The sequence below is a fragment of the Filobasidium floriforme genome (genome assembly GCF_021052385.1).
Source record: "Filobasidium floriforme strain CBS 6241 chromosome Unknown HD553scaffold_7, whole genome shotgun sequence".
In the NCBI taxonomy this organism is placed as follows: Eukaryota; Fungi; Basidiomycota; class Tremellomycetes; order Filobasidiales; family Filobasidiaceae; genus Filobasidium; species Filobasidium floriforme.
The window spans coordinates 257,844-284,243 of NW_025763628.1; the positions used below are offsets into that span (position 1 = coordinate 257,844).

The 26,400-nt window shown below is 53.0% G+C and overlaps 7 protein-coding genes across 7 annotated transcripts; 5 read left to right on the top strand and 2 right to left on the bottom strand.

The window, feature by feature from the left end:
* Positions 1 to 121: 121 nt before the first annotated feature.
* On the top strand, positions 122 to 2,203 carry HD553DRAFT_308621 (major facilitator superfamily transporter). The gene is made up of 7 exons (XM_046179565.1): positions 122 to 375; positions 443 to 544; positions 617 to 717; positions 799 to 869; positions 942 to 1,032; positions 1,102 to 1,693; positions 1,768 to 2,203. Exons 1-7 carry the CDS (start codon positions 192 to 194, stop codon positions 2,115 to 2,117), a joined length of 1,491 nt encoding a protein of 496 aa, XP_046037681.1. The 5' UTR covers positions 122 to 191; the 3' UTR covers positions 2,118 to 2,203.
* Positions 2,204 to 2,404: 201 nt separating this feature from the next.
* On the top strand, positions 2,405 to 4,803 carry HD553DRAFT_308622 (S-adenosyl-L-methionine-dependent methyltransferase). The gene is made up of 10 exons (XM_046179566.1): positions 2,405 to 2,533; positions 2,599 to 2,739; positions 2,809 to 2,840; positions 2,909 to 2,968; positions 3,057 to 3,248; positions 3,343 to 3,468; positions 3,558 to 3,633; positions 3,754 to 3,908; positions 4,004 to 4,262; positions 4,354 to 4,803. Exons 1-10 carry the CDS (start codon positions 2,452 to 2,454, stop codon positions 4,662 to 4,664), a joined length of 1,434 nt encoding a protein of 477 aa, XP_046037682.1. The 5' UTR covers positions 2,405 to 2,451; the 3' UTR covers positions 4,665 to 4,803.
* Positions 4,804 to 4,908: 105 nt separating this feature from the next.
* On the top strand, positions 4,909 to 8,064 carry HD553DRAFT_349065 (uncharacterized protein). The gene is made up of 5 exons (XM_046183434.1): positions 4,909 to 6,350; positions 6,424 to 6,513; positions 6,580 to 7,170; positions 7,233 to 7,660; positions 7,729 to 8,064. The coding sequence occupies exons 1-5, from the start codon at positions 4,947 to 4,949 to the stop codon at positions 7,901 to 7,903; spliced, it is 2,688 nt and encodes an 895-aa protein (XP_046037683.1). The 5' UTR covers positions 4,909 to 4,946; the 3' UTR covers positions 7,904 to 8,064.
* Positions 8,065 to 9,102: 1,038 nt separating this feature from the next.
* Positions 9,103 to 11,598, bottom strand: HD553DRAFT_294340 (DHS-like NAD/FAD-binding domain-containing protein). The gene is made up of 4 exons (XM_046178462.1): positions 11,271 to 11,598; positions 10,499 to 11,141; positions 9,868 to 10,413; positions 9,103 to 9,800 (listed from the first exon to the last, which is right to left on the bottom strand). The coding sequence occupies exons 1-4, from the start codon at positions 11,433 to 11,435 to the stop codon at positions 9,367 to 9,369; spliced, it is 1,788 nt and encodes a 595-aa protein (XP_046037684.1). The 5' UTR covers positions 11,436 to 11,598; the 3' UTR covers positions 9,103 to 9,366.
* A 155-nt stretch (positions 11,599 to 11,753) lies between these two features.
* HD553DRAFT_308630 (cytochrome b subunit of succinate dehydrogenase, Sdh3p) lies at positions 11,754 to 13,472 on the bottom strand. The gene is made up of 5 exons (XM_046179567.1): positions 13,311 to 13,472; positions 12,600 to 12,657; positions 12,389 to 12,494; positions 12,060 to 12,303; positions 11,754 to 11,963 (listed from the first exon to the last, which is right to left on the bottom strand). The coding sequence occupies exons 1-5, from the start codon at positions 13,360 to 13,362 to the stop codon at positions 11,878 to 11,880; spliced, it is 546 nt and encodes a 181-aa protein (XP_046037685.1). The 5' UTR covers positions 13,363 to 13,472; the 3' UTR covers positions 11,754 to 11,877.
* Positions 13,473 to 15,481: 2,009 nt separating this feature from the next.
* HD553DRAFT_308634 (putative heat shock protein sks2) lies at positions 15,482 to 18,279 on the top strand. Its single transcript, XM_046179568.1, has 8 exons — positions 15,482 to 15,626; positions 15,711 to 15,811; positions 15,906 to 16,147; positions 16,226 to 16,395; positions 16,472 to 16,904; positions 16,988 to 17,576; positions 17,653 to 17,767; positions 17,842 to 18,279. Exons 2-8 carry the CDS (start codon positions 15,769 to 15,771, stop codon positions 18,101 to 18,103), a joined length of 1,854 nt encoding a protein of 617 aa, XP_046037686.1. The 5' UTR covers positions 15,482 to 15,626; positions 15,711 to 15,768; the 3' UTR covers positions 18,104 to 18,279.
* A 5,650-nt stretch (positions 18,280 to 23,929) lies between these two features.
* HD553DRAFT_349069 (RTA1 like protein-domain-containing protein) lies at positions 23,930 to 25,962 on the top strand. The gene is made up of 5 exons (XM_046183435.1): positions 23,930 to 24,450; positions 24,570 to 24,828; positions 24,920 to 25,067; positions 25,145 to 25,566; positions 25,644 to 25,962. Exons 1-5 carry the CDS (start codon positions 24,276 to 24,278, stop codon positions 25,822 to 25,824), a joined length of 1,185 nt encoding a protein of 394 aa, XP_046037687.1. The 5' UTR covers positions 23,930 to 24,275; the 3' UTR covers positions 25,825 to 25,962.
* The last annotated feature ends 438 nt before the right edge of the window (positions 25,963 to 26,400 follow it).

The following is a 26,400-nucleotide window of genomic DNA, read 5'->3' on the forward strand; positions in this document are numbered from 1 at the left end:
GAGATGCATCGAGGGGGACATGGAGACATGTGTGCCCCTCTCACCCCCGGAGAGGTCTTCTCCGGCTTCTCCGAGAGAGCATTGCGAGGTCGAGTATATAGTCTCGAGCTGAGATATGTCTGCTCGGCGCCGCCTTGCCCGTATGCGCTCATTCAGCGATTCCTATCCATCAACTAGACTCTCTGCTCACCATGACGTCGAAATCGGAAGTCATGAAGGTCGAAGAGACCCAGCTCGACCAGACGCTCCCGCACACCACCGGGTCGCCTTACCACACCGACATGACCTACGAGAGGCGCCTCAAGGTCGAGAAGAAGCTCAAGCTCAAGCTCGACTTGCGATTCAGTATCTTGGTAGTTATCTACATTCTGAACTGTGAGTTGCCGAAGTCTGCGAAGGAATCGCGCTTCACCACTAACGGTGTCCGGTTTCCCTCACGCAGATATCGACCGTAACAACGCTTCTCAGGCGCGACTGGCCGGTTTCGAGAGGGACCTCGGTCTCAAGGGCGAAGAGTTCGCGACCGTCCTATCCATCGTATACGGTGAGCCTTCTATTCAGATGCCTCGAAACGCCAATCGGCGCGCTTATCCTAGTTGCTGTTTCGCGCGTCCAGTCGGATACATCCTCATGCAGGTCCCGTCCAACATGATCCTCTCAAAGATCTCTTATCCTTCGTGGTACATCGCTGCGGCCATGTTGATCTGGGGAATGATCGTGAGTGCCCGTTGGCAGCGCCGCGCGCGTGTTACCCTAACTTGTGGAACTCTCGACTGATCCGTTTCACGTCGCGTGCAGTCTGTCGTCACTGGTGTCTGCCGCAACTTTACCGATGTCCTCGTCGCGAGGTTCTTCCTCGGATTTGTCGAGTGAGTTGCCGAATTCTCGTTTTCTCGAGCGTTCCAGGAAGAATGCTGATAAATCTGCCTCGTCTTTTTCAGAGCCGTCTTCCTGCCCGGAGCCCTGTTCATGTTGAGTAAATGGTACACCAAGAAGGAGATCGCCTTGCGATACACCATCCTCTTTTGCGGAGTGAGTCATGAGCACAAAAAGCCGATTTTGAGTTCCTCGACCGGTGCTCATCGCTTGAACCCCTGACAGAACTTGATCTCGAACGCCTTTGGTTCCCTCATCGCCGCCGGTATCTTGAACAACATGGAAGGCGTCCTCGGACATGCCGCCTGGCGTTGGTTGTTCTTCATCGAAGGTGCCCTCACCATGGGAGTCGCCGTCGTCGCCGGATTCATGCTGCCCGATATGCCTCACAACTCCAAGGGTTTCACCAAGGAGGAACTCGACGTCGCTCAGCTTCGTCTGTACGAGGACACCGGAGAGAGCGACACGGACGGAGAGCAACAGCCGATCACTTACGGTCTTCAGCTCGCCTTCAGGACGTCTCGACTCTACGTCCTCATGTTGGGTCTTATCGCCGTCGTCACCGGATTGTCTTTCAACGCCTACTTCCCCACGCTCGCCGGTACCCTCGGATACGACAGGACCAAGACCCTGTTGCTCTGTGCGCCTCCTTGGGTATTCTCATGTATCGTCGCCCTGGTCAACTCGTGGCACGCCGACAAGACGCAGGAAAAGTTCTGGCACTCCGTCTGGCCCATCGGCATGGGAATCGTCGGATTCGTCATCTCGATCGCGACCATGAACACTGCCGCCCGGTATCTCGCCTTGTTCCTTCAAGGTTAGTCCAAACTACTCGGGGGTGATTCTGCGCGATCTCACGAATACTGATCCTCCTGTCCATCTCCCTCGCAGCTGGAAGTTACGCTGGTTACGTCATCATGTACTCCTGGATGGCCAGCTCTTTCCCCCGACCTCCCGCCCTCCGAGCCGTGGCCATCGCCTTGCTCAACGCCGTCTCCCAACTGGGAAACATTGCCGGATCCTACGTCTGGTCCAAGCAGTTCGGACCTACCTACCGAAACTCTTACATCATCACCCTCTGCTGTTTCGTCGTCGGTATCGGCTGCAACCTCTGGTTCTCTTTGATCCTGAGGAAGATGAACCGACAGTTCGAGGAGGCCGAGAGGCAGTGGGAGGAGGCTGGCGAGGATCACCCGGTCGACGCCAACACCGTGCCCAAGGGATTCAGGTTCTTGTCGTAAAAAAGACGTCGTCCACGTCGCTTATGTATCGATTAGAGTAATTAGAGGGTAGCCCACCGCATAGCATATATCATGATTTGCCGTTCTGATCTCGATCTTCTGTCTCTGTCTATCTGCCGAACAGCTTCGTATGGGTGTATGGGTGTACTATCTGTTGGACGACGTCCTGGGGCGTTTCACGTGACCCCGCGATGGGTCGACGATCACCGAACATCATCCGCCATAGAGACGGACAATCATAAATATGATCATCCTTTGCAGGAAAAGATCTGTGATCTGTTACATATGATAACACTTACATTGTTGCACTGCTTGAAAGGAACACTACTGTATCATGACCGAATCACCCGACATCAAAATGCTCTCAGATAAAGGTCCAGATGGAGCCGGCGAAGAGGGTTCGAAAGACACCGACTGTGAGCTCGAGCTTTGTAGGCACACATCAAGATTCAGCACGCTCATCTGACGCTGTATCTACCAGTCTACTTTCAGTACTATTCCAGCTTACAATCCCAGGCCAACATGCTCGGGGATACCGCTCGTACGGAAGCTTACCGGAGGGCGATCTTGGGGAATGCAAAGGTGGCCTTTCAAGGGAAACAGGTGATGGACCTCGGAGCAGGTTCGTGATCGTGCCAGAATTCTTTCTGTCCATCGTCAGCTGATATCTCTCTACGAATGACATGGATAGGCTCCGGTATTCTGAGTTATATGGCCGCCCAAGTGAGAAGATTCGGTCGATCAGCCTGGCCCTGCCTGGTTCTCGCTGATCAGAGTGACACCTTGCTTAGGCAGGTGCCGAACAGGTCGTCGCGGTCGAAGCAAGCTCGATGGCCGAAAAGATGTCGCAGGTGAGTTTCTATGCTCATCCCCAAGATATACATGCAGCTCATTACTCGCTGAATATGCTCGATGACTCGACGACGACCATCAATACAGCTCATCTCCCTATCCGAGCAATCCGACCTGAACCCCCACCTCCGATCCATCCGCGTCGTTCGAGGGAAGATCGAGACCCCTTCCACGCAGGCCGAGATCGGCTCCTATCTGAGTGGAGACGGAGAAGCTGATGGGAAGGTGGACACGATCGTCTCTGAACCCATCGGAGTGTTGCTTTTCCACGAAAGGATGGTGAGGCTATTCAGAGCACTACATGCAACCCGCCTGACATATCGAACAGGACTGATTTCAAGTGGATGAATTTGGACTTGGACACTGAGGACAGGTGGAATCTTTCCTAATGGCCCGTGATCTTTATCTCAAACCTAACGGGACCCTATACCCATGCAGCGGGAAGCTGTGGTTCGTGCCCTTGGAAGACAAGGCACTCTGGACAGAGACCGAGACCAAGGTCAGTCTTGACCGCGAACGAACTCCTTCTTCCTAGATAGCATAACTCGTTCTGGCTGATTCATTGCTCTGCTTCTTCTGCGGCTGCAGGCGTCGTTCTTCAATCAACGACTGTTTGGGACGGATTTCAGTCCACTGTTGGATGCCGCTCGGGAAGAAGTGTTCTGTAAGTGGTTATCCCACGAGCTGAATCAAATCGGAAATCCGCTGAAGACCCTCCACCTATCATTTCGCCTTCTGCACGCTTTTATCGGACCTCCACAACTGCGATCTGAATCACTTCCAGCTCAACCTGTCGTGGGTCCTATCAACCCAGCGACCCTGTTTGGGGAAGCCGAATGTCCCCGAAATTTCGATTTCTACACGTTGACGCAAAAGGAACTGGAAAAATTCGAGGTCGAGGTGGAATGGGACGTCAGTAAGGTCGGGTTGATCCATGGGGTGAGTCTATCCCCGGAAAGCTATGACTTTAGTAAAACAAATTCATGACGGCAAGTCGGCTGACACAGGATCGCCTTTGAATTTTGTTGTGACAGATCGCATCATGGTTCGACCTATCCTTCCTCCCACCTCGCGGTACCGAACCCCTCTCATCGAGCCCTGAAAACGACGAAAACTCCGAGAACGAGCTCCTTAGAGCCGCTTGGGCCGCGGTCCCTACCCCAGCGGAGATGGCTCAACAGGCCGCTGTTTATAGTTATTACGGGACGGGTGGAGAGAATGTTCTGGATCCTCCTGAATTGCCTGAGGCGCCTGAGGATGGATGGGAAGTGGAGTTGGATACCGGTCCATTTGGTGAGTTTTGCATACAGGCTGCTTCGAAGCCCATTGTTCGGTTGCAGACCGAATAGGTAGACTTACTAGCTTGATATTTCCTCGACATCAGCACAACGCACACACTGGCAGCAATGCCGTCTACTGCTCTCCGAACCTCTGGCTGTCAACCGTGGTTCGAGAGTACACGCCACCATCACTTTTACGGCTCACGAATCCAGATCGTATTATATTGACCTCGACATGTGGGTCGTACCCGAAAATAACATCAACGGTATGGCGCAACATGTCGACGAGCGGACGAGGAGACGGATGAGGTGGAACTTGGCACAACAGACTCTAAATTACAGTTATGCGGAAGAATCGGCCGTGGCGGGACAAGCCGCGGCAGCTTGGAAGGGAGTGACTTCGGCGTATTCCTGAGGATAGCCTCGGCTTTGCTATACAATACTTACGCGAACTTGTGCATGTAACATCGATAGAGGTCGAGCACGAATGCATGTGTAGATGATATAGTTTCAGAATCGCCGCCTCTTCTGAGGTTCGCGATCACGTGAAAAAATTGTTCGCGTACGAGATTTCTCGAGGGAGAAGCTGCAAGTTGGAGGTGGTTCAACAAAACTCTCATTCTTGAACTTGTATCTCCCTCCCCCCACACACATTCTCTCTCTCTCTCTAGAACGAACGGACGACATCCTTATCAACATGTCGAACAAATCCAAAAAGGGCGACCCTTCGTCCCGCGCAAAATCGACCTCGACCCTGAACTCGGCACCCGCTCACACTCAACCCTTGCCTCCCCACCCTTCCCTATCCAGCTTCAACCCCACCAAAACACATTTCGCCGCCGTCGTATCTGCTGGAATTGCTGGCGGTCAACGCTTACGATGTTGGGACGTCGAGAGGAGCTCGATCGTCAAGGAGTGGGATCTGCCGCTGGACGTCAAGGAGGGTAAACGGGGTGCTAGGGCGGTCTTTTGGGCGAGTATGGCTATGGGAGGGTCTGCTGCCAGTACCTCTGGGGAAGTTGATGCTGAGGAGGATGGCTCCTCAAAAAAGAAGAGAAAGCGAAAGAGCGCTTCGGGCCCGGCTGGATCGGGCACCAACGAGGAAGAGGTGGATTGCGTCGTCGTCGTCCAGGCAGCTTCGTTGCTCTACTATACTACCGGACAGACAGGAGCGAAACCTGCCAAGGTCGTCAACCTCTCGACGACACCATCCACCGCTATCGCACTGACCCGGGGAGGCGAGCACCATATTCTCACAGTCTCATCCACCACCTTTGAGATCATCGATCCTGTCACTGGATCTGTACAACTCTCCACCCCGCTCCCAGATGGTTTCACCCCAGCCTCCGTCTCAACCTCGACCTCATCTTCTATTCCGATCGCCATTTCTGTCCTGGACGACTCGGCCGAGCACGTCAACATTGCCATCGCCTCGACAAATCTTACCGTCCTCACACTCCCTCTTCCTCTCAGCACGTCACTCCCCTCAAAAGAAAAGGTTCAATGGACCCGCCCGCAATCCATCTCCATCGAGCCTATTCGAACGATCGTCGCACTCCCCCTGGGCGGAGTCAGGTTCATCACCGTGGAGGAGGAATCCCGAGTCGGGACCGTTTGGTCCGCCACCCCCAACGGATCAGGGGAACAGAACGTAGAAACCATCGCTACGATCCCTTCGCCTACTTCCGAACCCATTCATAATATCTCGGTCTCTATCAACCCGGAATCAGACGAGATGGAGATGTACGCGACTTCAATGTCTGGTGAGATCAGCATTTACACGCTGGACGCCTCGTCGTTCACCGCTACTCAAGATACCGAATCTACGAACGCAAACTCGAACTCGTTGTCCTCGAGCAAGAAGAAGCGGGGCAAGAAGTCCGCGCCCGTCCCCGCGCTCAAACCTGTTTCCAAGGTCTCGGTGGTCATTCCGAGTCTGGGGAACGAGGATGTCGGTATGCGGATCTTGGCCTGTGTCAGCGCGGGAAGAGGTGGCCAAAAGCAAGAGACGGATGGCGGTATGGATGTTGATGACGAGGCACAGGAGGAGATCGTTGTCGGGTGGATGGGAGGTGTGGGACGAGTTCGATGGGAGAAGATTGTGAGTTCGCGGGTCTTGGCAATTCTGAATCGAGAGCTGATGCGGAATGGTGCATACGGTTTTGTGATGATAGCGATACCGGGAAGTTGGAGGTGGGATCATCCCGGAAGTGGTCGTCAAGCGAAGTGGGCAGGAACTGGTCGCCAGCGAGTCTGCAGAGGGCGTGAGTTACAAGCTACTCACTGACGGAGCCTTCACTGGTGACTGACGAATAGCTCTGTATTGGCAGGCCATTCCATTGCAACGATTCAAGGAATCTACCGCGGGTGCCAACAACAACGCCACTCGAGCGCTTATGACGGAAGAGGAAAAGAATCTCGCTCAAAAAGACCTCGAGTTGCCCGTCGAGGGAGATCTAGCCGATCTGACCTTGGGTGAACGTCTGGCCGTATTGGAGCCCGATCACGTTCCTTCCGGTGCAAGGTCGTCAGAACGACGAAGCAAGAAGGCCGAAGATGGGGATATCGAAGAGGAGGAGGAAGAGGGTCAAGACGGCGGACAAAAGCTAGGCCCGCAATCCACCCAATCGTTGACCCGGTTGTTATTGCAAGCCTTGCACACGTCGGACCCGTCGCTTCTCACCCTCATTCTGACTTCTCCCCAAAACTCGACTCCGGGCATGATCAGGAATACGATCAGGAAGCTGCCGGCATCGATGGCTTTGCCGCTGTTGAAGGCCTGCGTCGAGAGGCTCGGAAAGGGACGAGGGTTCGAGAAGCGAGGTGGTGGACGAGGAGGCGGGTTGAGCGGCAAGGAGGGCGGTTGTGTCGTCGCATGGATCCGGGGCGTCTTGGTTGAGAGAGGTAGCATTCTGATGACCGTGAGCAATTAGCGTGATCGCTCCCGCACGAGATCCAAGCTGACCCCGATGATGTCCCGTAGATCCCCTCGTTGCCTGTCCACCTCGCATCGCTCTCGCAACTCTTGCAGAGCCGCCTACAACTTCATACCCCTCTCCTCTCCCTATCCGGACGGCTCGACCTTGCTTTGGCCCAGATCGAGCTTCGAAAATCGCTCGTACCACCAAAACCCAAGCGACAGGGAACGTTCTACGTCGAGGGAGAATCAGAGACCGACGACGATGACGAGGATTCGGACGATGGCGAAGATATGGACAGCGATGTCGAGATCGAGGGTGACGAGGAGGATATCGGCGAGGTCGAGGACGTGCGACTGGAAAGCCGGAGAGAGACCGAGAGTCGCAGCGCCGGCGGAGATGATGACGAGGCCGATGGCGAGATTCGTGTAAGAGCGTTGAATGGCCGCAAGGGCAAGGCTTCGAGAGAATTGCTAGTGGCATCGGATGACGAGTGAGTAGCGGAAGCTCTTGCAGATTCTATATGGCTCTGAAATTGACGCAATTTGGTTATGCTTCCAGTGATGATGAAGAAGAGGAAGACGAGGAAGATGAAGAGGACGATGACGACGAGGATGAATATGACGAGGACGACGACTCGGAAGATGACCGACCAAGAGGGTTGATCGACGACGAGGCGGACGAGGCGGACGAGGCGAGCGATGACGAGGACGAGGACGAAGATATGGAAGAATGATCAGATGTCCTGCCCTTGTCTTCGCATGTGTTCGCTTTGTATCCTTGTAGAGTCCGCTACGCCGGGCAGGTCATGATCCCATTATAACAGTATAGATCTTCATACGAAGAAGGAGGGAACCCTACACTGACAGGCCGGCTCCCTATCCCGGTAGACACTGTATGCCAGTCTCCTTTTAAGTAGATAAGTAGAAATATCGTGACCACAGCCGTGAGATTCGTCCCAATGCGGCGTTGCATGTCGTTATTGCAAAAGTGTGTTGCAGAACAGTCAGGGAAGAAAGCTTTCTCTGAAGTACTCTAGCAAGATCATAAATGGTGAATAGGAAGCGTCCATCGCCCGCAGTGTCCAGGTTGCTTTCAATTTTGCATCTGATCGGGTGTTTTGTCCTGCAGCTGTCCATGACCTCAGCGGCAAGAAGCTGACTGATGGCTTTGACCAAGCAGTTCCCCACAGCGCTCAACGACTTGACACCTGCTCTTGCATTCTGGCAGTGCCCCAAGGAGTTTGCCTTTCAGTTGGTCAAGACACGGTCGGTAAAGATAGGCTTGATGAAGAGTCATTTGAAGGAATGGTTAAGTACGGTAATTCCCGGGGCATAGGCAGGAACTGAATACAGCAAAGTGTCTCCACTAAGGCTGAAGTAGACCACAATCGGACAGAGCTGGTGCAAGTCTACCATCCTTCAGTCTTGCCCCTTCAGCAATGGACCACAACTCGTCGTAATCTCTCTCACAGCAGCAGCGCCTCCAACAGGGTTTCGGTATTCGGCGATGGCATTGGAGTGAGAGGCATGACCGAATGGCCGCCAGGTTTTTCATATCTAGGGGCATTCATTCTCAGGACTAGCGCAAGGTGAATTGTTAATGCTCTTACTCTCTTTCGATACGATTGACCCTGCTGAGGCCTTCCTTGCTTGCTCCTGCTCCAAGTTCTGCTTAGACTGTACTAGACCAACGAAAATCAAGATGAGGAACACCTGATGGATTTGCCCATGGCCCTGGGAATTACGGGGTATCAGACAAGAACGAGAGAGAGGACCAATGAGATTACCGGTTGCTCTCTCAACCACTGTGAGTTGGCGGCGAAGGTCGAAGAAGCGAAGAGCATAAGCAAGATAGAGAGGCGCAGGACGATCAATGGATAGCTGGGCACCCTTGGCTCAAATTGATTGTAGCACGACGCTGGGTAAAATCTGCATGTTTTACAGATGACGGTCGTTATTGAATCTCGCTTTCCGCCAGCTGTCGTCAGATCGAGACTTGCTGATGACGGTCGCTCCTGCATTGCGCCGACGAAAATGACATTCAAGGTTTCATCATGAACCACCTCGGTGGAAAAGGGCGCTGATCGCCTCGTTACGGATACAATGTGCGCGACGTCTCTCTAATCGTCTTCATTATGGTTGCTACATCTAAATACTTTTCACTTGCTCCCACCATTTTAAAGCACCTCGTCGCTCTTCAAGCCAAGCCCTCGCTCAGGTCCGACTCCTCACTATCGAAACCCGACACCCGCGACCTGGTCCTGTATCGCCGCTGTGATACACCTACGGGCTCCTGCACCGATGCCGTCACAGACTTCGCCACGCATTTTGCAGGCCCGTAATCCGTGTGTCTTCTCCGTTTCTTTGGTGTCTGTTCAGGCGTCGGCGGCAGAGCGATCGAGCCCGCCGAGCTGTTGAACGGGTCATTCTCTTCATCGTCGTTTCGGGTTCGTTTCAAGGCTCGGGTCGCTGATCGTAAGGGCGTCTTTTCCGGAGTCATCAAGATGTTGATGGTGGACTTTCGTTTAGGCGTCGATGGAGTGGCGGTCGTCGGTTCGGGGCGGTTGATGACATTTAACCCGGATCCCAAGGGGTTCCTCTCCTTGTTCTTTCTGGGTGTGGAAGGCGTAGCTGCAAATCAAACAGCCTTGATCAGTTTCCATTATACAACTTGACTATATTATCAAACCGGACTTACCGACCGCCTTCCCCTTGTCCCCCTGCACGGCCCTTTCAACCTGCTTCCAACCGACCCGACAATCATCCAAAGTCTCCTGTACCTCCCAATCACCCGGCCTGACTCCCCTCCAAATCTTCTCACACCCCTCTGCAAACGCATCACATTCGGCCTCTATCCATACGTCGATCAGACCTTCCCATTCCTTGTCCGGCGGGGTCTTGTTGACGAATATCACCGGCAACTTGTCCAACGGCTTCTTTGCTCGCGCAGCGGCACTCGGGGTGGCGGGTTTCGCCAGACATTTAGCCGCTGCCTGGGCCTTGATACGGGCCGCAGCTTGATCCTCCCTGATCCCTTTGATGAAATCCTTGACGAGCCTCTTTATCCCGACGACCTTGAGCGAGGTACCCATGATGATCAGGCAGTCGGGCTTTTTGGCCAGGTCCTTGTCTTGCGAGGTGATGATCTCTTCTCCTTGTGGATGTGGCTGGTCGTACAGGACGAGAGAGGGGAGGAGCATGCCCGTCTTGATCGCCCGTGCGTTCCTGAATTCTCTCTCGATGGCTACGAGAACCGAGTGATACAGACGAAACGATCAGCACCGAGGCATATGAAGTAGGGAGCTGTCCAACGGCAACCTCGAACCTACCTCTGATTCCACAAGCCTCACACTCAATCCCCCGGCCCTGCACCCACTCATCGACCCATTCCTTTCTCGTCACATATTCCTCTGAACACAGGTTGCACCTCGCGTAATGGACGTTGCCATGCAACTCCATCGTCACCGGCGGGCGAGGCTTGGCGATGGATCGACGTCGTGATGCGAGTGAAGATGAAGTAGATGGTCCCGGTCCCGGTCTGGATCGAGCGACAACGGATGCGTAAGAGGGCGGTATCAAGACTGATGGCCTGGCCGAAACTTTGCCCGTCCGAAACTCTTCCTCTCCCACGGACCCCCTTCCTCCACTCAACCCCGCCCTCGCTTCGAGGCCGTCCACGTTCTGCGTCCAGATCCTCAACAATCTCCCCTTGTCCTCCATCCGCTTCAACAACCTATGCGCTCTCGTCGGTTCTGCCTTTCGGGAGGCTAGGAGGAGCGATCCGATGAACCGCAAGTAGAGCGAGGTAGAATGGGGGGTCGCAAAGGCTGTTGTCGAGGTGAATAGGTCTTTACCCGTCTGGAAGGGGTTGGAAGGGGGTGGTGATGATGTGCTGCTGCTGCTGCCTGAAGGGGTATTGTCCGATTCCATCTGCCCGACCAACGAGTAAAGTCCATTCTCCGACCGAAAATCCTAGATTAACCATCCAATTCGGACCCGATCAGCTCAAACCCCGAAACCGCCCATAACCCAACGCTGATCCCAACGCTGATCATCGATCGTCGATCATCATCCATCTACTCCGAAAACCGAAAGACTCACAGGTATCCCACTACTACAACTCAACCCCGCTCCAGCTACCACGACGACCTTTTTGCTGTTCACTATCCCCACAATGACCTTGTCGAACAAGATCTTGTCTTTTCCCTTGAGGGTGTCGTAGGATCCCGAGCCGTTTTGGGGGAACGAAGCGATCTTCATCATCATTTCGCCCGGGGTATGAATATCGAGGCTCGGGTGGCCTGATCGATCGTTCGGGAGGGGTGTGCGTTTGGACGCTATGTTCCTGACCAGCAGAAGATATGATATCCAGACTAGTACCACCACGTCATAGACGAGGTATTCCGAGAGGTCAGTCGTTACAGTCGTGTGCAAGGTATACGAGGTCGTGATGATGGTCGAACGACTTGGTTGAATGAACATCCAGTCCAGCCATTTCGACCCTCGCACCGCGTCGAATTCTCAGAAACGCGTTCAAACGCGTCGCGTTTCATTTTCATTAGACGGGCGACGTGCACGAAACGGTTGTAATTATCGTTATTCGATCGTATGGTTACAGCGAGATCATCATAGATAGACAATGGACAGGGCTACCGGACAAGAGACAGTCTCGTCACGGCTGGGAAAGGCGAATTCAAAGACGACCAGCTTAGAGCATGGCCAGACCGATGCTCGAGATGGCGGTCAATCCGAGTACGGCGTACCCGGTCGCGTACACTCCCTTCAAGGACAAGGCTAAAAGACAGCGACGCAAACGCAGACGTAGCAAGAAGAGGCGTCAGTTCTCGTCGAGTTACAGAGAGATAAAAGTGATTCAAGCCTTCTACTTACCGTAACCCATGTCCCACATCAAGTGCCTGATCCCGTTCCACGAATGCAGCGTGAACGGGACGGCCAACGTAAACTTGATCGACGTCTTCAGCCATCCAGGCATCCCCGCGACGAACTCGATCAAGTGAGCGCTGTCGATGGCGGGGAAGACGGGGTGGAGGAGGAACGTCAGGGCGCCGGCATACAGGAGGCCGGAGAGGGCGGTCCCGGTGATTCGGTTGAGGGAGGAGAGGACCCAGGTGAGCTGTCCAGGCAAAGACATTAGGGGTAGAAATGAGTGAGCTTGTGTGCTCTGATTTTCTGTTCAAGGCAAGAACGCCGATACATACCTGAGGTTGGTAGATGGTCAAATGAGGCGAGTTGGGCCTGACGGTCCTCTGAGCATTGAGCAACGCCAAGTTCTCTTGCGGGGTCAACGACTCGGTCTGGATGGACCTGCGATTGCGAGACGAGCGAGCCAAAGGCGACCGGGTAAAGTCAGCGATCCGAAACCTTTCCACTGGACTGCGGGCCGGTCCGTGGGCACGAGTCGAGACTCACCTCCGAGCCTGCCTGAACAAGGCCGGGGCGAAGAGTCCGGTCGATCGGAGCGCCGGGGCTGTAGAGGCAACCCGGGATGTCGATTTCGAGTTGAAATGAGGAGGTGTTTGATGCGTACACGTTGCAGCGTGTGAAGGCGAGTTTGTGGTTTGGGTTGTTATCGATGTGGTTGAGAGGTAGAAGGAATACATGCAGGTCGCGATGGCCGCATGGCGTATCATGAGCGGTATCGATTATGTATTCCAGAGATAGATGAGAGCCATCATGTCCGTAGAACGAGGACGATCGGAACATGTCATGAACATGTTTTCGGGGCGAATTTCGCAAGACGTTCACCGGCCGAATATGAGGTGAGGTCGAAGATGTCGCGAGATCGCCGGATGAGACGTGCGTTCCACAAAGCGATCCATAGCCATATGTTCCGCAGGCAGACATGCAGTGTATCGTCGATGTGGTATTCAAGTGTAGTCCGCATTCGATCGGCGGTTCCGAGTAGACACATCGAATTGGCCGTTCGATACCACCACAACCAGGTCGTCCAATCCACCGTCCCGATCCGCCAGCAACCAGTCCTCGACAGACATCATCCAGATTGTCCAGCACACGAGCGTAGAAGAGCGAGCAAATTGAAGTAGGGCGGGCAAGAAGAATTCAAAGCAACGACTGCATGAGCCTCCCAGACCATGTCCCTGGCGGCGAGCTCGAACTCACCGGCTCCGCAAACCCTCAAGAGACTAGGACGAGCGGCGGTGATGATGGCCATGGCGAGAGAGAATCGACGTTGAGCTTGAGAAGAGCTAGGACAGGCCGTAAGAGAAGGATTATGCTGTCTAACCAGCTGGTCGATCTCGATGATGTTCGATGGTCGACTGCTGACTCTGGATGGTGAATCGGGGTAAACCGGGGCAATCCGCGAGCTTGGTTTGCAGGCGAAACGATTGGCCCGAGGGCTGCAGACTGAGCGGGGCAGGGGGTGTGTTGGAAGCGCGTCGCCCCTGGCCCAGGCGGGGATGGATCGAGTTTCAGGTCTATCGACTGAAAGACCCGTGCTACTCAAAACGATCAAGACGACATCTTGTTCAAGTTGCGGAACCGGAACCAGATCGTCATTGAGTGCATGATTTTAGGTAGCATACCGATGGCATATTTCAGTCGTCACGTCGGGATCATGGTGGAGGGTATTTCCTGTACAGGAGAACTGCAGTGGATACGCGACACTTTTGATACGCGTGTGCCATGTTTCACCAGTCTTTCTTGATGACCCATGCATATAGCATATAGTTCGCCTGATTCTTCCTACTACACCGCTGCTCCGCAAGACCTCGTCCACTCGATCCGGACCCCGCTCACCATGCTGATCGAACGTCATTAGAATTGGATCAGATTCGAGAACAGCGGTATGAGGTCTCGTGAGATTACCTGAGAGTAATAGGATCTCACTTCTCTACAGTTCCCTTCGGTTGAATCACGACCATAAGTTTTATCTATACTATCATAGTCGAAATGCAAGTGTCTTCAGCTGTCATCGGACGACTGACACGTTGTGAAGGCAGAAGCTTGGCTGATTGGACTCTTGGCAATTCGACGAAGTAAGACAGCCTAGCGGTACAGCTAGATACCTGAAAAGACCCCGGGTTTATAGCCACAAACTGGGCATCAGTACCAAATTGAGTCCAAAGGCGTCGCATTCCAGAAGATCTGGACCTTGCTACGATATACGATTTCGGATTGTACAACAGGTATTGTATACGTATGTACCAAGCTCAGATCGCTCAGGCGGGGTTCTTCTGAAGGGAAGAGGCGGTGGCAGCCAGGGTTTTATGTCCTTCAGCCTTCGAGTGTGACTCCTGTTCTGCGCCGGGAGATGATTCGATGCTTGGGCGTATCATTCGATCAGCGTCGTAAATGACCTGGTCATGCTCAGATCCGTAAAGACCCGTAACCTGCTCATAGCCTCCCCGTTCTTCGTCTTCTGCCTCTCTGTCTCCTTCTCGAGCGGAGTTTGATCCGCCTTTGAACGGCAAACAATTTCCAATGTCCTGAGTTACCGACTCCCACACGGAGGTCAAGAAGCTGAGAGCTCCGGTCGATATGAACATTTTCGAGGAGTCGGGTCGAGCGTTGTCGGATCCTTGATCGCCCTTCGAGAGGTTGCTAAGCTCAATGTTATTCGATCGGTATTCTTGATTCATTATACTTGGATAGGGATGAGATACCGATCAAAGCACATAGAATCACATCTACGAGGACGCTATGCACAGGTTACGCATTATATGCCCGCGACGGCTTGGAGCTGAAACGGTCTTCTCCTTTGAACAGGCTCGATGCTGAAAGGAGTCGAGCACAGCAGAATATCACGCGACAGCACACCACTATTCGTCATGAACTCAAGTTTTGCACACGTGTGCTCGTGAGCGATTCGCCTGATGTCGTACCTATTTCGCCTTCTTGCTCAACATGCACCGTGATGAGGCTCGACGAGACCATACGATAAAACGTCGCTGGGCACAAACGCAGTCGGTCGCTGCTGTTCGCCATGGTCAGCCGACCTTTCAAGCGCAAACCAATATCATAGGTCGGCAACGTTCGAGTCCAGCGTGGTTTTTTCGGAGCGTAGTGAGAGTCTAGCTCACATCAAGCTGAACAGTTGCAAGGGGCAATCCCATTCCATCATGTCGAGACGCCTCTGAACGCCACTAGATCTCGCGCGATTCTCACGCCCTTGCGCGGACATGGACACATTTTTGCGAGGTAGATGATGTTAGATGCGCTTCTAGTGTGTGACATTTTCGCGTGCGCTTAGGGGGAACTAGCCGAGGAAAAAATATCCCCAGGCCAGGCCAGGCCCCTGCTCAGCCAGAGCCAACCCAGCCCAGGACCTACTGTGTGTGAGCGGGTCCAAGCTTCGGTACGACGACGGTACTGTCAGGGTGTAGGAGCTATTCAAACACTCCATCATCATCGATCACTCCAGATTCATCCTCTTGCCACCCGTCCTCCTTCTTGTTCAAATCAAAAGAGCATCGTGTCAGTACCCATCAGCTCTTTAGACGTATCGCTACTTGCAACCGAATTCTTACCCGTCAAACAAACTTTTTCACGCCGCAACAGCTCAACCCCTAAAACCTTCCCTTTCACTCTCCTTTAACGAAAAAAAAAACTCTTAAAAATGTCTGCTGAAGACGCTCAGATCGAGGCCCAGCTCGGAATCGGTACGTACTGCAGCTACCGCCATATCAAGCAAGCTCGAGAACGTGGTCGCTAAAACTTGGGGCATTCTTTACTTTCGTCGCCGCTAAACAACAGGTATCGACTTGGGTACCACCTACTCGTGTGTCGGTGTATGGCAAAACGACCGAGTCGAGATCATCGCCAACGACCAGGGTAACCGAACCACCCCCTCGTATGTCTCGTTCACCGAGGAGGAGAGGCTCATCGGTGACTCGGCCAAGAACGTCTCGGCCATGAACCCCACCAACACCGTCTTTGACGCCAAGCGACTGATTGGTCGTCGTTTCGACGACCCCGATGTCAAGAAGGACATGAAGGTGAGGAGAAGCGGTCGCTCGTCAGTTTTCGGGACGTCATGTCGCTGAAGGTTGTTTGCGTTGGTCTTTTTTCGTTAGAACTTCCCCTTCTCGGTTGTTGACCGAGACGGTGCCCCCGTCATCGAGGTCGAGTACCTCAAGGAGAAGAAGCAGTTCTCTCCCCAGGAGATCTCCGCCATGGTCTTGACCAAGATGAAGGAGATTGCCGAGGCCAAGCTCGGACGAGAGGTCACCAAGGCCGTTGTTACGTGAGCTTTTGGAAACGTTCGATACTTCTCGAAACGGGATGGCTGATTTTATTTCGATATCGTTCTCGACCTTCAGCGTCCCCGCTTACTTCAACGACTCTCAGCGTCTCGCTACCAAGGACGCTGGTGCCATCGCCGGTCTCGAGGTTCTGCGTATCATCAACGAGCCCACCGCCGCTGCCATCGCCTACGGTCTCGACACCCAGTCCAAGGAGGAGAAGACCGTTCTCATTTTCGATCTCGGTGGTGGTACCTTCGATGTCTCGCTTCTTTCCATCCAGGGAGGTGTCTTTGCCGTCAAGGCCACCGCTGGTGACACCCACTTGGGAGGAGAGGACTTTGACAACACCTTGTTGGAGCACTTCAAGCAGGAGTTCAAGAGGAAGAACAAGCTCGACATCTCGAGCGACGTCAGGGCCGTCAGGAGGTTGAAGTCTGCCTGTGAGCGAGCCAAGAGGACCTTGTCCTCGGTCACCCAGACCACCGTCGAGGTCGACTCGTTGTTCGACGTGAGTGGGCAGCGATGCTTGTGCCAGATCGTACAGTTGTGGAACGAGGAGCTGATCAAAGTCTGCGCTTGCGAAACTTCCAGGGTGTTGACTTCTCTGCCAACATCACCCGAGCCCGATTCGAGGAGATCAACGCCGCCGCTTTCAAGTCGACCATCGACCCCGTCGACCGAGTCATCAAGGACTCCAAGATCCCCGCCTCCAAGGTTACCGACATTGTCCTCGTCGGTGGATCTACCCGAATCCCCAAGATCCAGTCGCTCGTTTCCGAGTACTTCGGTGGACGAACTTTGAACAAGTCCATCAACCCCGACGAGGCCGTCGCTTACGGTGCCGCCGTCCAGGCTGCCGTCCTCACCGGAATGACCTCGGACAAGACCGCCGACTTGCTCTTGCTCGATGTCGCTCCTCTCTCCCTCGGTGTTGCCATGCAGGGTGACGTCTTCGGAGTCGTCTTGCCCCGAAACACCCCCATCCCCTCCAACAAGTCGAGGACTTTCACCACCGTCGAGGACAACCAGACCACCGTCTCATTCCCCGTCTACGAGGGAGAGAGGACTGCTTGCAAGGACAACAGGCTTTTGGGAGAGTTCGAGCTTTCCGGTATCCCCCCTATGCCCCGAGGTCAGGCCGAGCTCATCTGTACCTTCGAAGTCGATGCCAACGGTTTGCGTGAGTACAAGAGGCGAGCACAGCGAGTTTACCGAAACGAAGAGCTGATGAGGAATTCGACTTTTGCAACCTATAGTCAAGGTTTCCGCCCAGGACAAGGCCTCTGGCCGAAAGGCTCACATCACCATCCAGAACTCTGTTGGTCGATTGTCGAGCGCCGAGATTGACCAGATGATCAAGGATGCCGAGCAGTGAGTTTCGATTCTTGCGACGCATATCTACCCGGCACAAGTACTGATTCGTATCCTCCCTTCGCACCCCTCAGGTTCAAGGCCGCTGACAAGGAGTTCAGCACCAAGCACGAGGCCAGGTCCGACCTCGAGTCGTACCTCCACCAGGTCGAGACCAACTTGGCCTCGCCCGAGCTCGGAAGCAAGATCAAGCGAGGTGCCCGATCTCAGATCGAGCAGGAGCTCGCCAAGGCTTTGGAGAAGCTCGAGAACGCCGACTCTACCGGTGACGAGCTCAAGCGAGCGCAGCTCGGCTTGAAGCGAGCCATGCAGAAGGCCATGGCCGGTGCCCGATAAGCGCGCCCTTTTCCCCCTTCTATAACACCCCCGCCTACCCCATCGTCTCTTCTCTTCGCCGACCCCCCTATATACTTTTTCCTGGCTTTGTAATTCAGTAAAGAGGGATCGTGTGTTTTCTGCCAATCTCATCATCAACCTGAAACTCCTCCGTGCTCCCGTGATTCGCTTCGACCTGTAGTGCCATCAGCATTTAGTTTAATCGCAGGTCGGCTGACCGTCTCCATTGGACTGAGGATGGCGTTTCACGATTCGGAGCGGATCAGAGGCCAGAAGATGTGGCGTCGTGCAGACGACGCATTCAGAGCACAAGAGTCATCGCGTCATGCCCTCGCGTCTGCCAGTCGAGCTGTCCTCTCTGTCTAAGGTTCATCATTCGTGGCAGGAAGTCTAACGAGATCCTGTCGTGCAGACCGTGCAAGCCCGGCATGTATAGCCTGCTTCCGCTCCTGCTTGGTGTATCTGATGGACGAGAGATCGAGGACGGGATCAAAGAGGACAACGCAGAGGGAGAGATCCAGGAGTTATAGCTCTTGCTACCCGTGGAGGCTCAAACGAGCTCATGGTGTCCCAGAAAGGGATCTCGACAGGTCTCATTCTGTACGTAAAAGTGACTCTGCAAATACTTTTTCCTGGTCTGGATCTCACTTGCCAGACTGACTGCTCCAGGTACAGCTAGGACGGTCTCGAAATCCAAGAGCTCCTTCTGGACATGAGCAAACGAATCTTGTTAGCCACCCATCAGGCCCACCCGAGTGGTCCTGCCCACCTCTACGTCTTTGATCTGAATTTGTGTGCAGTACGAATTTTCACGGCCGGTCTGCCCTGTACCGCGGAGAGAACGGTGGCGCCTTGAAGTACCGACTGAAACAAGGGGTTCGGGATTGACCATGAAAGGATGTATCCATCGAGGCTGGTTACAAGTGGTCTTTGACTAGCCGTACATATAAAGAGGATTGCCGGTAGACGCTGCCCGCTGGATATCCACGCTTGTTGCCTAGATCATCGGTCATATTCTTCATCTGGCTCAAGATGCGCAACGGATCACAAGATTATGGAGACTTCTTGCCTCACAGGCATCTCAATTTCAGGCCTACTAAAGCTGTTGCCAAGGGCATAGAGGACATTGAAGCTTACATAGAGCAGAATGTACGCGCTGAAGGGCCATCTGAGGACAGAGCAACATCCTTCCTCTTGATAATCAAAGATATGATCGAGGCTTTGGATGAGATCAATGAGACCTTGAAGGCACAAGACAGAAAAAACATCACATATGCTCTGGTTTCGCTGGTGGACTCCTATCTACTTAGGCCATCTGAAGACGATAGGAGATTACTATTCTCTGCACTTGCGAGAAATCTCTGCAGCAGAAAATGGCAGGAAAAGGCCAAAAGACTGAAGACGGAATACGACGTAAGCCTTGTGCAGCTGACCCAGGACGTCGTTCTGCAGTGATTTTTCGATCCCCTGTTCTAGTTCCCTCGTTTCGAAACATTCGGTGAAAACTGCGCAAACCATGAATACTTTCCAGTGGACGAAGTTGAAGCTTGGATAAATGTGAGGGACATACAATAGCGACGCACATTACCCCACGAATCGAGTTGCTCATCATTTGTGATGGCGATGGCCAGGCAACTGTTACGCAAAAAAAGATCACTCTTGCTGCCAGCTTTGCGGAAGGGACAGCAGAATCGATCCAGACAGAGGCGTCCTCATCCGTGTCTGATGTCGCAGCAGTATGTCGTCCTTGTAATTAGCATGGACTGCGCTTCAATCATCTAAGCTTTATGTTGTTTTGCCTTCGACCCGTCTTCTGGATCTGTACAGAATGAGACAGGTTCGAAACGGTCTCATGGCAACTTTTCTACCGATCACCGTGCAGAGCCCGATGGTTCGAGTCTCGGCAAGAGGTTTAGGGGCGCAGAAGAGGAAACATACCTCAAACCATGGCTCGATGGGACTTTGGCATCGTCGTCGTGCAGTCGACTTACACCTTGGACAACAAAGCCATCAAGTCTTTGCAGCTCCTATAGCCGCCGGGAAATCGACGGCTCGATGGATTTCGAAACACACTGCTTGAAGCCTGGTTCATTTGAAAATACAGATGTGAGTACAAGACGTATATCGCCTCAACTCATAGGCGCGCTTCGTAGCCTCAGCTGAGCTACTCCCAAGTGTCGGCGTTGACTGTGGGACCAAGTCGTTATGGCGTACAGGAAGCGGGGCTTTACTATCTCACGTGAGAATGGTGAGTTGGTCGCTCACATCTCGAAGATCGGCATGAGCTCTTTTCGGAGTACTACGCCAGACAGAGTAAGTCGATGCAACAGGACCAATGGCAATGACACAGGGAGAAACGGAATACGCTGTCCCGACAGATCGAAGCGACGCCTCAGCGACAGCTCCAACATAGAGAATTCGTTTGCATAGATTGAGGCCGTGTTCTGTAATATTAAGAATCAGCTGTCGCACTAGGTCTCGTCGATATCGAAACCGAATTCAAAAAGCTCCGTTACCCCTAACCATCTCTAGAGAGAGTGAACATGTTTGAACACAGCGTATCGGTTCATCAGATGAAAGTTCATCATAAGAGACATTTTCTTGCAGCCGATTACCGAACGTGTATCTCGAAATACCTAGCCTTAGATCGATTGACGACTCACTTTCTCCTGTGACATGTAATGTCCTTCTTCCTGCAAACTTTGAGACTCCTGACCATCAAACCGTCAATCCTTGAGCGACGCGTCTTCTCCGACCGGTCATGGAAAGTCGTTCGCCATTTATTCGGTCCATGCTACTTATCGACAGGGAATTTGAAGAGTAGAAGAGGTCCACTCGAGACACAAGCACTCGAGACACAAGCTTGCATCGGTGCAAGCGGCTGTACTGTTATCCGAAGGAACCGAGAACCGCAGCCTAATCCAAAAGATCATCTCGCGCATGATTGACCTAAAACCTGCGCTTACAGGTTGCTGTGCCGCACTCAATCACGTCATATCGCCAAGAGCCATATGCTACTCAGCCATACTTTCAGCTCAACACCTTAGGCGATACTCACCCTTTCAGAGTGATCTGGCGCTTGTCATCGCAGGGGATCGGTATAGCAGCTTGTCGGCTGCAGCAACCTGAAATCAGTGATTCGGAGATTGACTTTCAATCCAATGAAAGGAGCAATCAATGAAATATCAATTATATTAACTGCGCAAAAAAAGCCCCTTATATAGTAGCAGGTCATCGGGTGTATACAACGCAGACATTCGCATCGGCCGTCCATAAGATTATCTTGTACTGTACCTTCCTCAGGCGACCTGACCACACCTTGACGACTACTCAAAGGCTGCTGACTGCAGCGCCCTTTTCATTTATGTCGATGAACCAGTCTTTCGCACCGAGTGATTCATCAGATCGCGAGAGTTTCAAGGAGCACAAGCATCTGGGTAGGAGAACGCCTATTCAATCCACTAAGCTTGGACTGGAAGATCTTGACCGCTACGTACAACAGAATGGGGTGGATCGCATTAAAGACCGAGAAGGAAAATTTCTTAACGAGATCGGAGTGGTAATGAACCGGTTACACGGACTCCGACGGAGCTTGGCCGACACGGGACGAATCCAGAATATCACGTATCCTTTTGTAAAGGCGGTAGATAGATACCTAATCAAGCAGTCTACAAAGGATAGGAGACTAGTGTTGTGCGATCTTGCGTGTGCATTGGGCAAATCATCAAGCGCAGTGGGATGGTCTAGAGCAAAAGAATGGTTCGAGAAGGCTGCCGAACTAAGAAGGGATTATCAGGTGAGCTTAACCGGCCCCATGGGAGATAATACCGTCCTAATTTTCGGATTCAGATGACGGAGCTTGAGGCATTATTGAACAATTGCAAAAACGACGTCTACTTCCCGCCAGAAGAGGTGAAGAAATGGAAAGAGGTGAGATGGACGAGAACGAATACATTTGATCAAGATGTTGAGAAGCTCATCGTTCGCGGCCAGCAGGCAACTGTCGCCGCAAGGCAGATCGCCCTTTCCTCTACTTCGGTAAAAGGCAGCTCGGGACAACCCGAGGACTACTCGACTTTGTCTGTGATCGCGATAGTAAGCTATCAGAGGGCGAAGATGACGAGAGCACGACATCACATGGTGACTCGATACTTTTTCACATAATGTGCCCTGGATTGCTGACTATGAAGACGGCAGCAGAAACTAAACTATCTAGAAGTATTTCCTGCTATGATGGGCGTGCAGCTAAGAGAGCTCGAGACGATAGGGAAGACTTCCATACCCAGCTGATGGTGAGGGAGCTTTAACGCTTGTTGCACGAACTCAGCTTATATCCTGAGGAGGGACGCAGTCGGGCACCGATGTTTCTTTCGACCTCAGCTTGAACGGATTCGAAACCGGAAGTTCGAAGTCAATCAGCCCCGACGACTCAAGCATTGCAACTGTGAGTCTATACGACAGCTTTGAACAGTGTAGCTGTAAGACTAGATGTTGGCTGATATTTACCTCCTGTGCTATCCCTTTCGGAAAAAGGAGATGTTACAGGATTATCAAAGCTGTGACTTGATGATCGGCCTGGATCCCAACAGGCCTCAGTTCGTCTCCAATTCTCTAGATCGGATCGAGCTTGAACACTTTCCGAGCGATCGAAGCTCTACAAAGACAGATTCGAGGGCATCAGATGGGACGGCATGACATCGGCTACGATTCGTGTTATCTACCTTCCAACCGGATGCGGGCGGAACTCAAAGGATACATCTCTTCTTCAAAAGCACATATCAGTTGTTGTATTCCGTTCAGACTAGCTATCAAAATCAGAACATGAAGCAGGCGTTTTGGTACTGGACTTGTATACACTAAACATTCTATCTGTTACATCTGGTCGTAAGCCGCCTAGGTTCACACGAAACGATCTGAAGGCGCAGCATGCAGCCTGTACAATATGGTATACCTTGATTTTGCCTTCTCACTGACGAAGTTCAACCTTCTAGATAGAAGCGTCCAGGGTTGACTCCAGGTCTGAGCGTGGCGGGACCGTTCGCCCGTTGTATCGAATCGAACGCTTATTGTATCATATGCGTTACGCCGCATAAACGATTATCTGCTCGTCTGTTGCAGTCGGATCCGTCTATGATCTATCACAATAAGCTGTTGAACCTCGTACGTATGAGCATACTAGAGCAACAGAAGTCTCAAAGGGCGACCAGCATATGCAACCATGTTTGGGATTCAGAAACTCTTAGGCGCAGAGAAGCTCAGATCGGTGTCGAGTCGTCGAGGCTGTCGAGCTCTTCAAGCTGGACGTCACACGTTCGTTACGAATTACGACGTCATGAAACAAAAGAGTGCGAGAAACAGAGGGGATCTCGGATCTCGGGGCCGTGTCCCTTCACATGATTACAGCTGTGTGACGCGCCATTACGCGGATCCGAACGCGGGCACGAAGATGCCCGTGCCCGTGTTTGTTGAGTGTCGTAGGGTGACACACCGAGTGGCTTTTGTGGCTTGAGAGCTTGTCGCTGGGTTCGGCGATGACGACAGAGACCAGACGAAACGGTATACACTGCAACATCGGTGGCAGGAGGGAGAGGGGGGGGGCACGATGCCCGATGTTGACAGGGAATGGAACGAGCTAAAATCGAAAGACGACACGGTACCGAGGCAAGCAACTTCTTTTTCCCTCTTTCTCCCTCGATGTCGTTTTCACAAAACACGGGCAGGGGACTACCCCGATGCGAGCCCGTGAGATGTGGGTGGATCGATGGGATCGCTAGGATCGGTGATCGCTGTGCGACCATGCTTGCTGTGTTTCGTATCAAAGGAGGTCTCTACTGCCCCTCGCCCCATGCCCCTCGGTGTATTGCGATGGGATGACTCTTTCCACTCCCCCATCCGTGCCCGTGAGCCCGTTGCCCGAGGTTGACGATCAAGTTTCGATATCGAGATAGGGATTTCGGACGACCATCTCGACGAGTATATAGTCGGGTCAGGTTGATCGTCAACAATTGACATCCTCCTTTGACTCTTCCTCAGAACATCGCCACATCTCATTCCGACTTCCTACAACCAACATTACATCCTTCATCACAAGGCGAGATCACATCAAGGCGATACAACAATTCGCCCATCACCACATCACCACGAACCATCCTTTCGCAACCCTACCTTAGCAATGTCCACCTCGTTCGACCCTTACATGGGAGGTTGTTCCCCGGGCAACTCGTCTTGCAACTACGTACCCGGATCCATCAACCCCTTTGAAGGGGACGTCGAGTACGATTTCTACGGGTACAACATCCAGCTGTATACCGCTGCCATCTTTGTAGCCTTCTTCGGGTTGACGACTCGTGAGTCTCTCTTTTGATCATCATCGGGTGTCAAGTCGAAACGAGACCTGGTTCTGACATGGCCCTCTTGTCGTCTTTCCACTCACCTTCCTTCCCCGCCAATTGACAACACTTCGCAGTCGCCCACCTAGTCCTAGGCCTGATCTCCCGCCAACCCTGGACGCTCCTGACCTTCTTCCTCGGAACCCTAGGAGAACTCATCGGCTGGTCCGCCCGTCTGATCGCCTCGAAATCCGTCGAATGGGACCCTTCCGAGGGCGGGGTGTGGAGGAGCAACAGGACGGCGTTCATGGCCCAGATCGCCGTCTTGATCTTTTCGCCGGCGTTCTTGCAGGCGGGTTGTTATATCGCGTTGGGGAGGATCATTCCGGTCCTTGGGTGCGTTCTGGTTCATGTCGAGTCGGAGATGGAGGCCTGGATTTAAGCTGAGACGACTTTCTTGCTTCGCCCTGTTTCCTTCCCAACGTAGCCCCCGATACGCATTCGTCCACCCCCTCTCATACACCGTCCTCTTTGTCGTAGGTGACATCGTATCCCTCGTCGTCCAAGCCATCGGAGGAGGAACAGCGGCGAGCGGGGAGACTCTGGAAGAGGCCAACCGTGGGGGTTACATCATGGTCAGTTCAGGGCTTCAAGTTCTTGTTTTCCAGCCAAGTCTCGAAAGCTAATCTTCGGTTCGTCCCCGACTTGACAGCTCGGCGGAGTCATCTTCCAACTGGTCATCATGCTCGCCTTCATGCTCGTCCTCGGCACCTTCGTCTGGAGGTTCCGGACCGACCGCCCGTGCGCGAAACAGGTCGAGCTGTTCAAGTGGTGGCCCCAGGCGTTGAGGACTCGAAAGTACAAGACCGCCTACGATGATCAGAAGAGGATCGATTCCGGGTTGGACTCGGGGATCGTCTCGCCCCAATCGACCAACACGAACGTAGGGGTCGACGCGGAGAAGGCGGTCGGGAAGACCAGGTGGGGTGGGCGGGGCAAGTCGTCCTCTAGGCTGGGGACAAAGACCAAGTTTGGGTCGGCTCAGGAAGGGGTCGAGTATACGGAAAAGGAGATCAGAGGAGCCAAGATCTTGTTGGCGGCTTGTGTGGTGGCGACGTTCTTCATCTTCATCCGGTGAGTCTATCTTCCAGACCGAACCGGTCTCGTCGAGATCAACGCTGATCCTCATCGCTTCGTTTGGCTTCGTATAGATCGATCTACCGATCCATCGAACTCTCCGAGGGATGGAACGGCAAGATCATCGAGAACCAGACGCTGTTCAACTTGTTGGACGGCATGTTGATCCTGTTGGCGACGTTCACTTTCATCTTTGTTCATCCGGTCTGGGTCATGCCGAGGTCGAAAGGCGGTGCGGCCGCAGCTACGGCTTGAGGCAGAGCTATAGATGAAAAGAGATTCGATACTGAATACAGAAGGACATAGATAATCACTGATAGAGAATACGAGCAACGATACCCCCCATGTATATATATGACTGCCTGTGATTGTCCGATACGATCGATACGAAGATGCAACCAACGACGATGACCGGTTAACTCGCACAGCGGGGCAAGGGGGGCCGGTTACAAAACACGCGCGCCGGTTAGAGGCCAGTTACAGGAGGTCCGTTACGATTTTGACCTAACTGCCTTTTATGGGCCCTATTTAGTCCCCTTTTTTTTCGCTAAGTCCTTTGACACCCTCAAATCGTTTTTTTTTTCTCTAAGTCCAAACTCTTCGACGCGTCATTGTCAACAAGTCCTTCAACCGTCCCCCAAATCCATGTTGTAACCCCTCTTTAACTACTGTGTTTATCATCGATTATCTTGCGATTATGGAATCCGACTTTCTTACCGATTATCCTCCTGCTGGTTGCACTCCTGACCAGCTTGCGAAACGGGTGGTCAGTTTAAGTGCATTCACCAGGCTATTAACCATCATTTAACATCCCCATTACTAGCCCAAATC

What these genes read in the sequence shown, in the direction of transcription:
- HD553DRAFT_349065 (XM_046183434.1), top strand. Translation starts at nt 4,947, where the DNA reads ATGTCGAACAAATCCAAAAAGGGCGACCCTTCGTCCCGCGCAAAATCG. An exon ending in CCAGCGAGTCTGCAGAGGGC is followed by an intron (nt 6,514 to 6,579) that starts GTGAGTTACAAG and finishes CTGTATTGGCAG; the next exon opens with GCCATTCCATTGCAACGATT. An exon ending in GAGGTAGCATTCTGATGACC is followed by an intron (nt 7,171 to 7,232) that starts GTGAGCAATTAG and finishes GATGTCCCGTAG; the next exon opens with ATCCCCTCGTTGCCTGTCCA.
- HD553DRAFT_308630 (XM_046179567.1), bottom strand. Translation starts at nt 13,362, where the DNA reads ATGGCCATCATCACCGCCGCTCGTCCTAGTCTCTTGAGGGTTTGCGGA. An exon ending in TTGTTCAGGCAGGCTCGGAG is followed by an intron (nt 12,495 to 12,599) that starts GTGAGTCTCGAC and finishes TCGCAATCGCAG; the next exon opens with GTCCATCCAGACCGAGTCGT. An exon ending in GATGTGGGACATGGGTTACG is followed by an intron (nt 11,964 to 12,059) that starts GTAAGTAGAAGG and finishes GCTGTCTTTTAG; the next exon opens with CCTTGTCCTTGAAGGGAGTG.
- HD553DRAFT_308622 (XM_046179566.1), top strand. Translation starts at nt 2,452, where the DNA reads ATGACCGAATCACCCGACATCAAAATGCTCTCAGATAAAGGTCCAGAT. An exon ending in TGAGTTATATGGCCGCCCAA is followed by an intron (nt 2,841 to 2,908) that starts GTGAGAAGATTC and finishes CACCTTGCTTAG; the next exon opens with GCAGGTGCCGAACAGGTCGT. An exon ending in TGGCCGAAAAGATGTCGCAG is followed by an intron (nt 2,969 to 3,056) that starts GTGAGTTTCTAT and finishes CCATCAATACAG; the next exon opens with CTCATCTCCCTATCCGAGCA.
- HD553DRAFT_294340 (XM_046178462.1), bottom strand. Translation starts at nt 11,435, where the DNA reads ATGATGATGAAGATCGCTTCGTTCCCCCAAAACGGCTCGGGATCCTAC. An exon ending in TGAGGCTTGTGGAATCAGAG is followed by an intron (nt 10,414 to 10,498) that starts GTAGGTTCGAGG and finishes CGGTTCTCGTAG; the next exon opens with CCATCGAGAGAGAATTCAGG. An exon ending in GGACAAGGGGAAGGCGGTCG is followed by an intron (nt 9,801 to 9,867) that starts GTAAGTCCGGTT and finishes TTTGATTTGCAG; the next exon opens with CTACGCCTTCCACACCCAGA.
- HD553DRAFT_308621 (XM_046179565.1), top strand. Translation starts at nt 192, where the DNA reads ATGACGTCGAAATCGGAAGTCATGAAGGTCGAAGAGACCCAGCTCGAC. An exon ending in AGTTATCTACATTCTGAACT is followed by an intron (nt 376 to 442) that starts GTGAGTTGCCGA and finishes TCCCTCACGCAG; the next exon opens with ATATCGACCGTAACAACGCT. An exon ending in TCTCGCCTTGTTCCTTCAAG is followed by an intron (nt 1,694 to 1,767) that starts GTTAGTCCAAAC and finishes TCTCCCTCGCAG; the next exon opens with CTGGAAGTTACGCTGGTTAC.
- HD553DRAFT_308634 (XM_046179568.1), top strand. Translation starts at nt 15,769, where the DNA reads ATGTCTGCTGAAGACGCTCAGATCGAGGCCCAGCTCGGAATCG. An exon ending in ATGTCAAGAAGGACATGAAG is followed by an intron (nt 16,148 to 16,225) that starts GTGAGGAGAAGC and finishes TTTTTTCGTTAG; the next exon opens with AACTTCCCCTTCTCGGTTGT. An exon ending in AGGTCGACTCGTTGTTCGAC is followed by an intron (nt 16,905 to 16,987) that starts GTGAGTGGGCAG and finishes CGAAACTTCCAG; the next exon opens with GGTGTTGACTTCTCTGCCAA.
- HD553DRAFT_349069 (XM_046183435.1), top strand. Translation starts at nt 24,276, where the DNA reads ATGTCCACCTCGTTCGACCCTTACATGGGAGGTTGTTCCCCGGGCAAC. An exon ending in CTTCTTCGGGTTGACGACTC is followed by an intron (nt 24,451 to 24,569) that starts GTGAGTCTCTCT and finishes AACACTTCGCAG; the next exon opens with TCGCCCACCTAGTCCTAGGC. An exon ending in ACCGTGGGGGTTACATCATG is followed by an intron (nt 25,068 to 25,144) that starts GTCAGTTCAGGG and finishes CCGACTTGACAG; the next exon opens with CTCGGCGGAGTCATCTTCCA.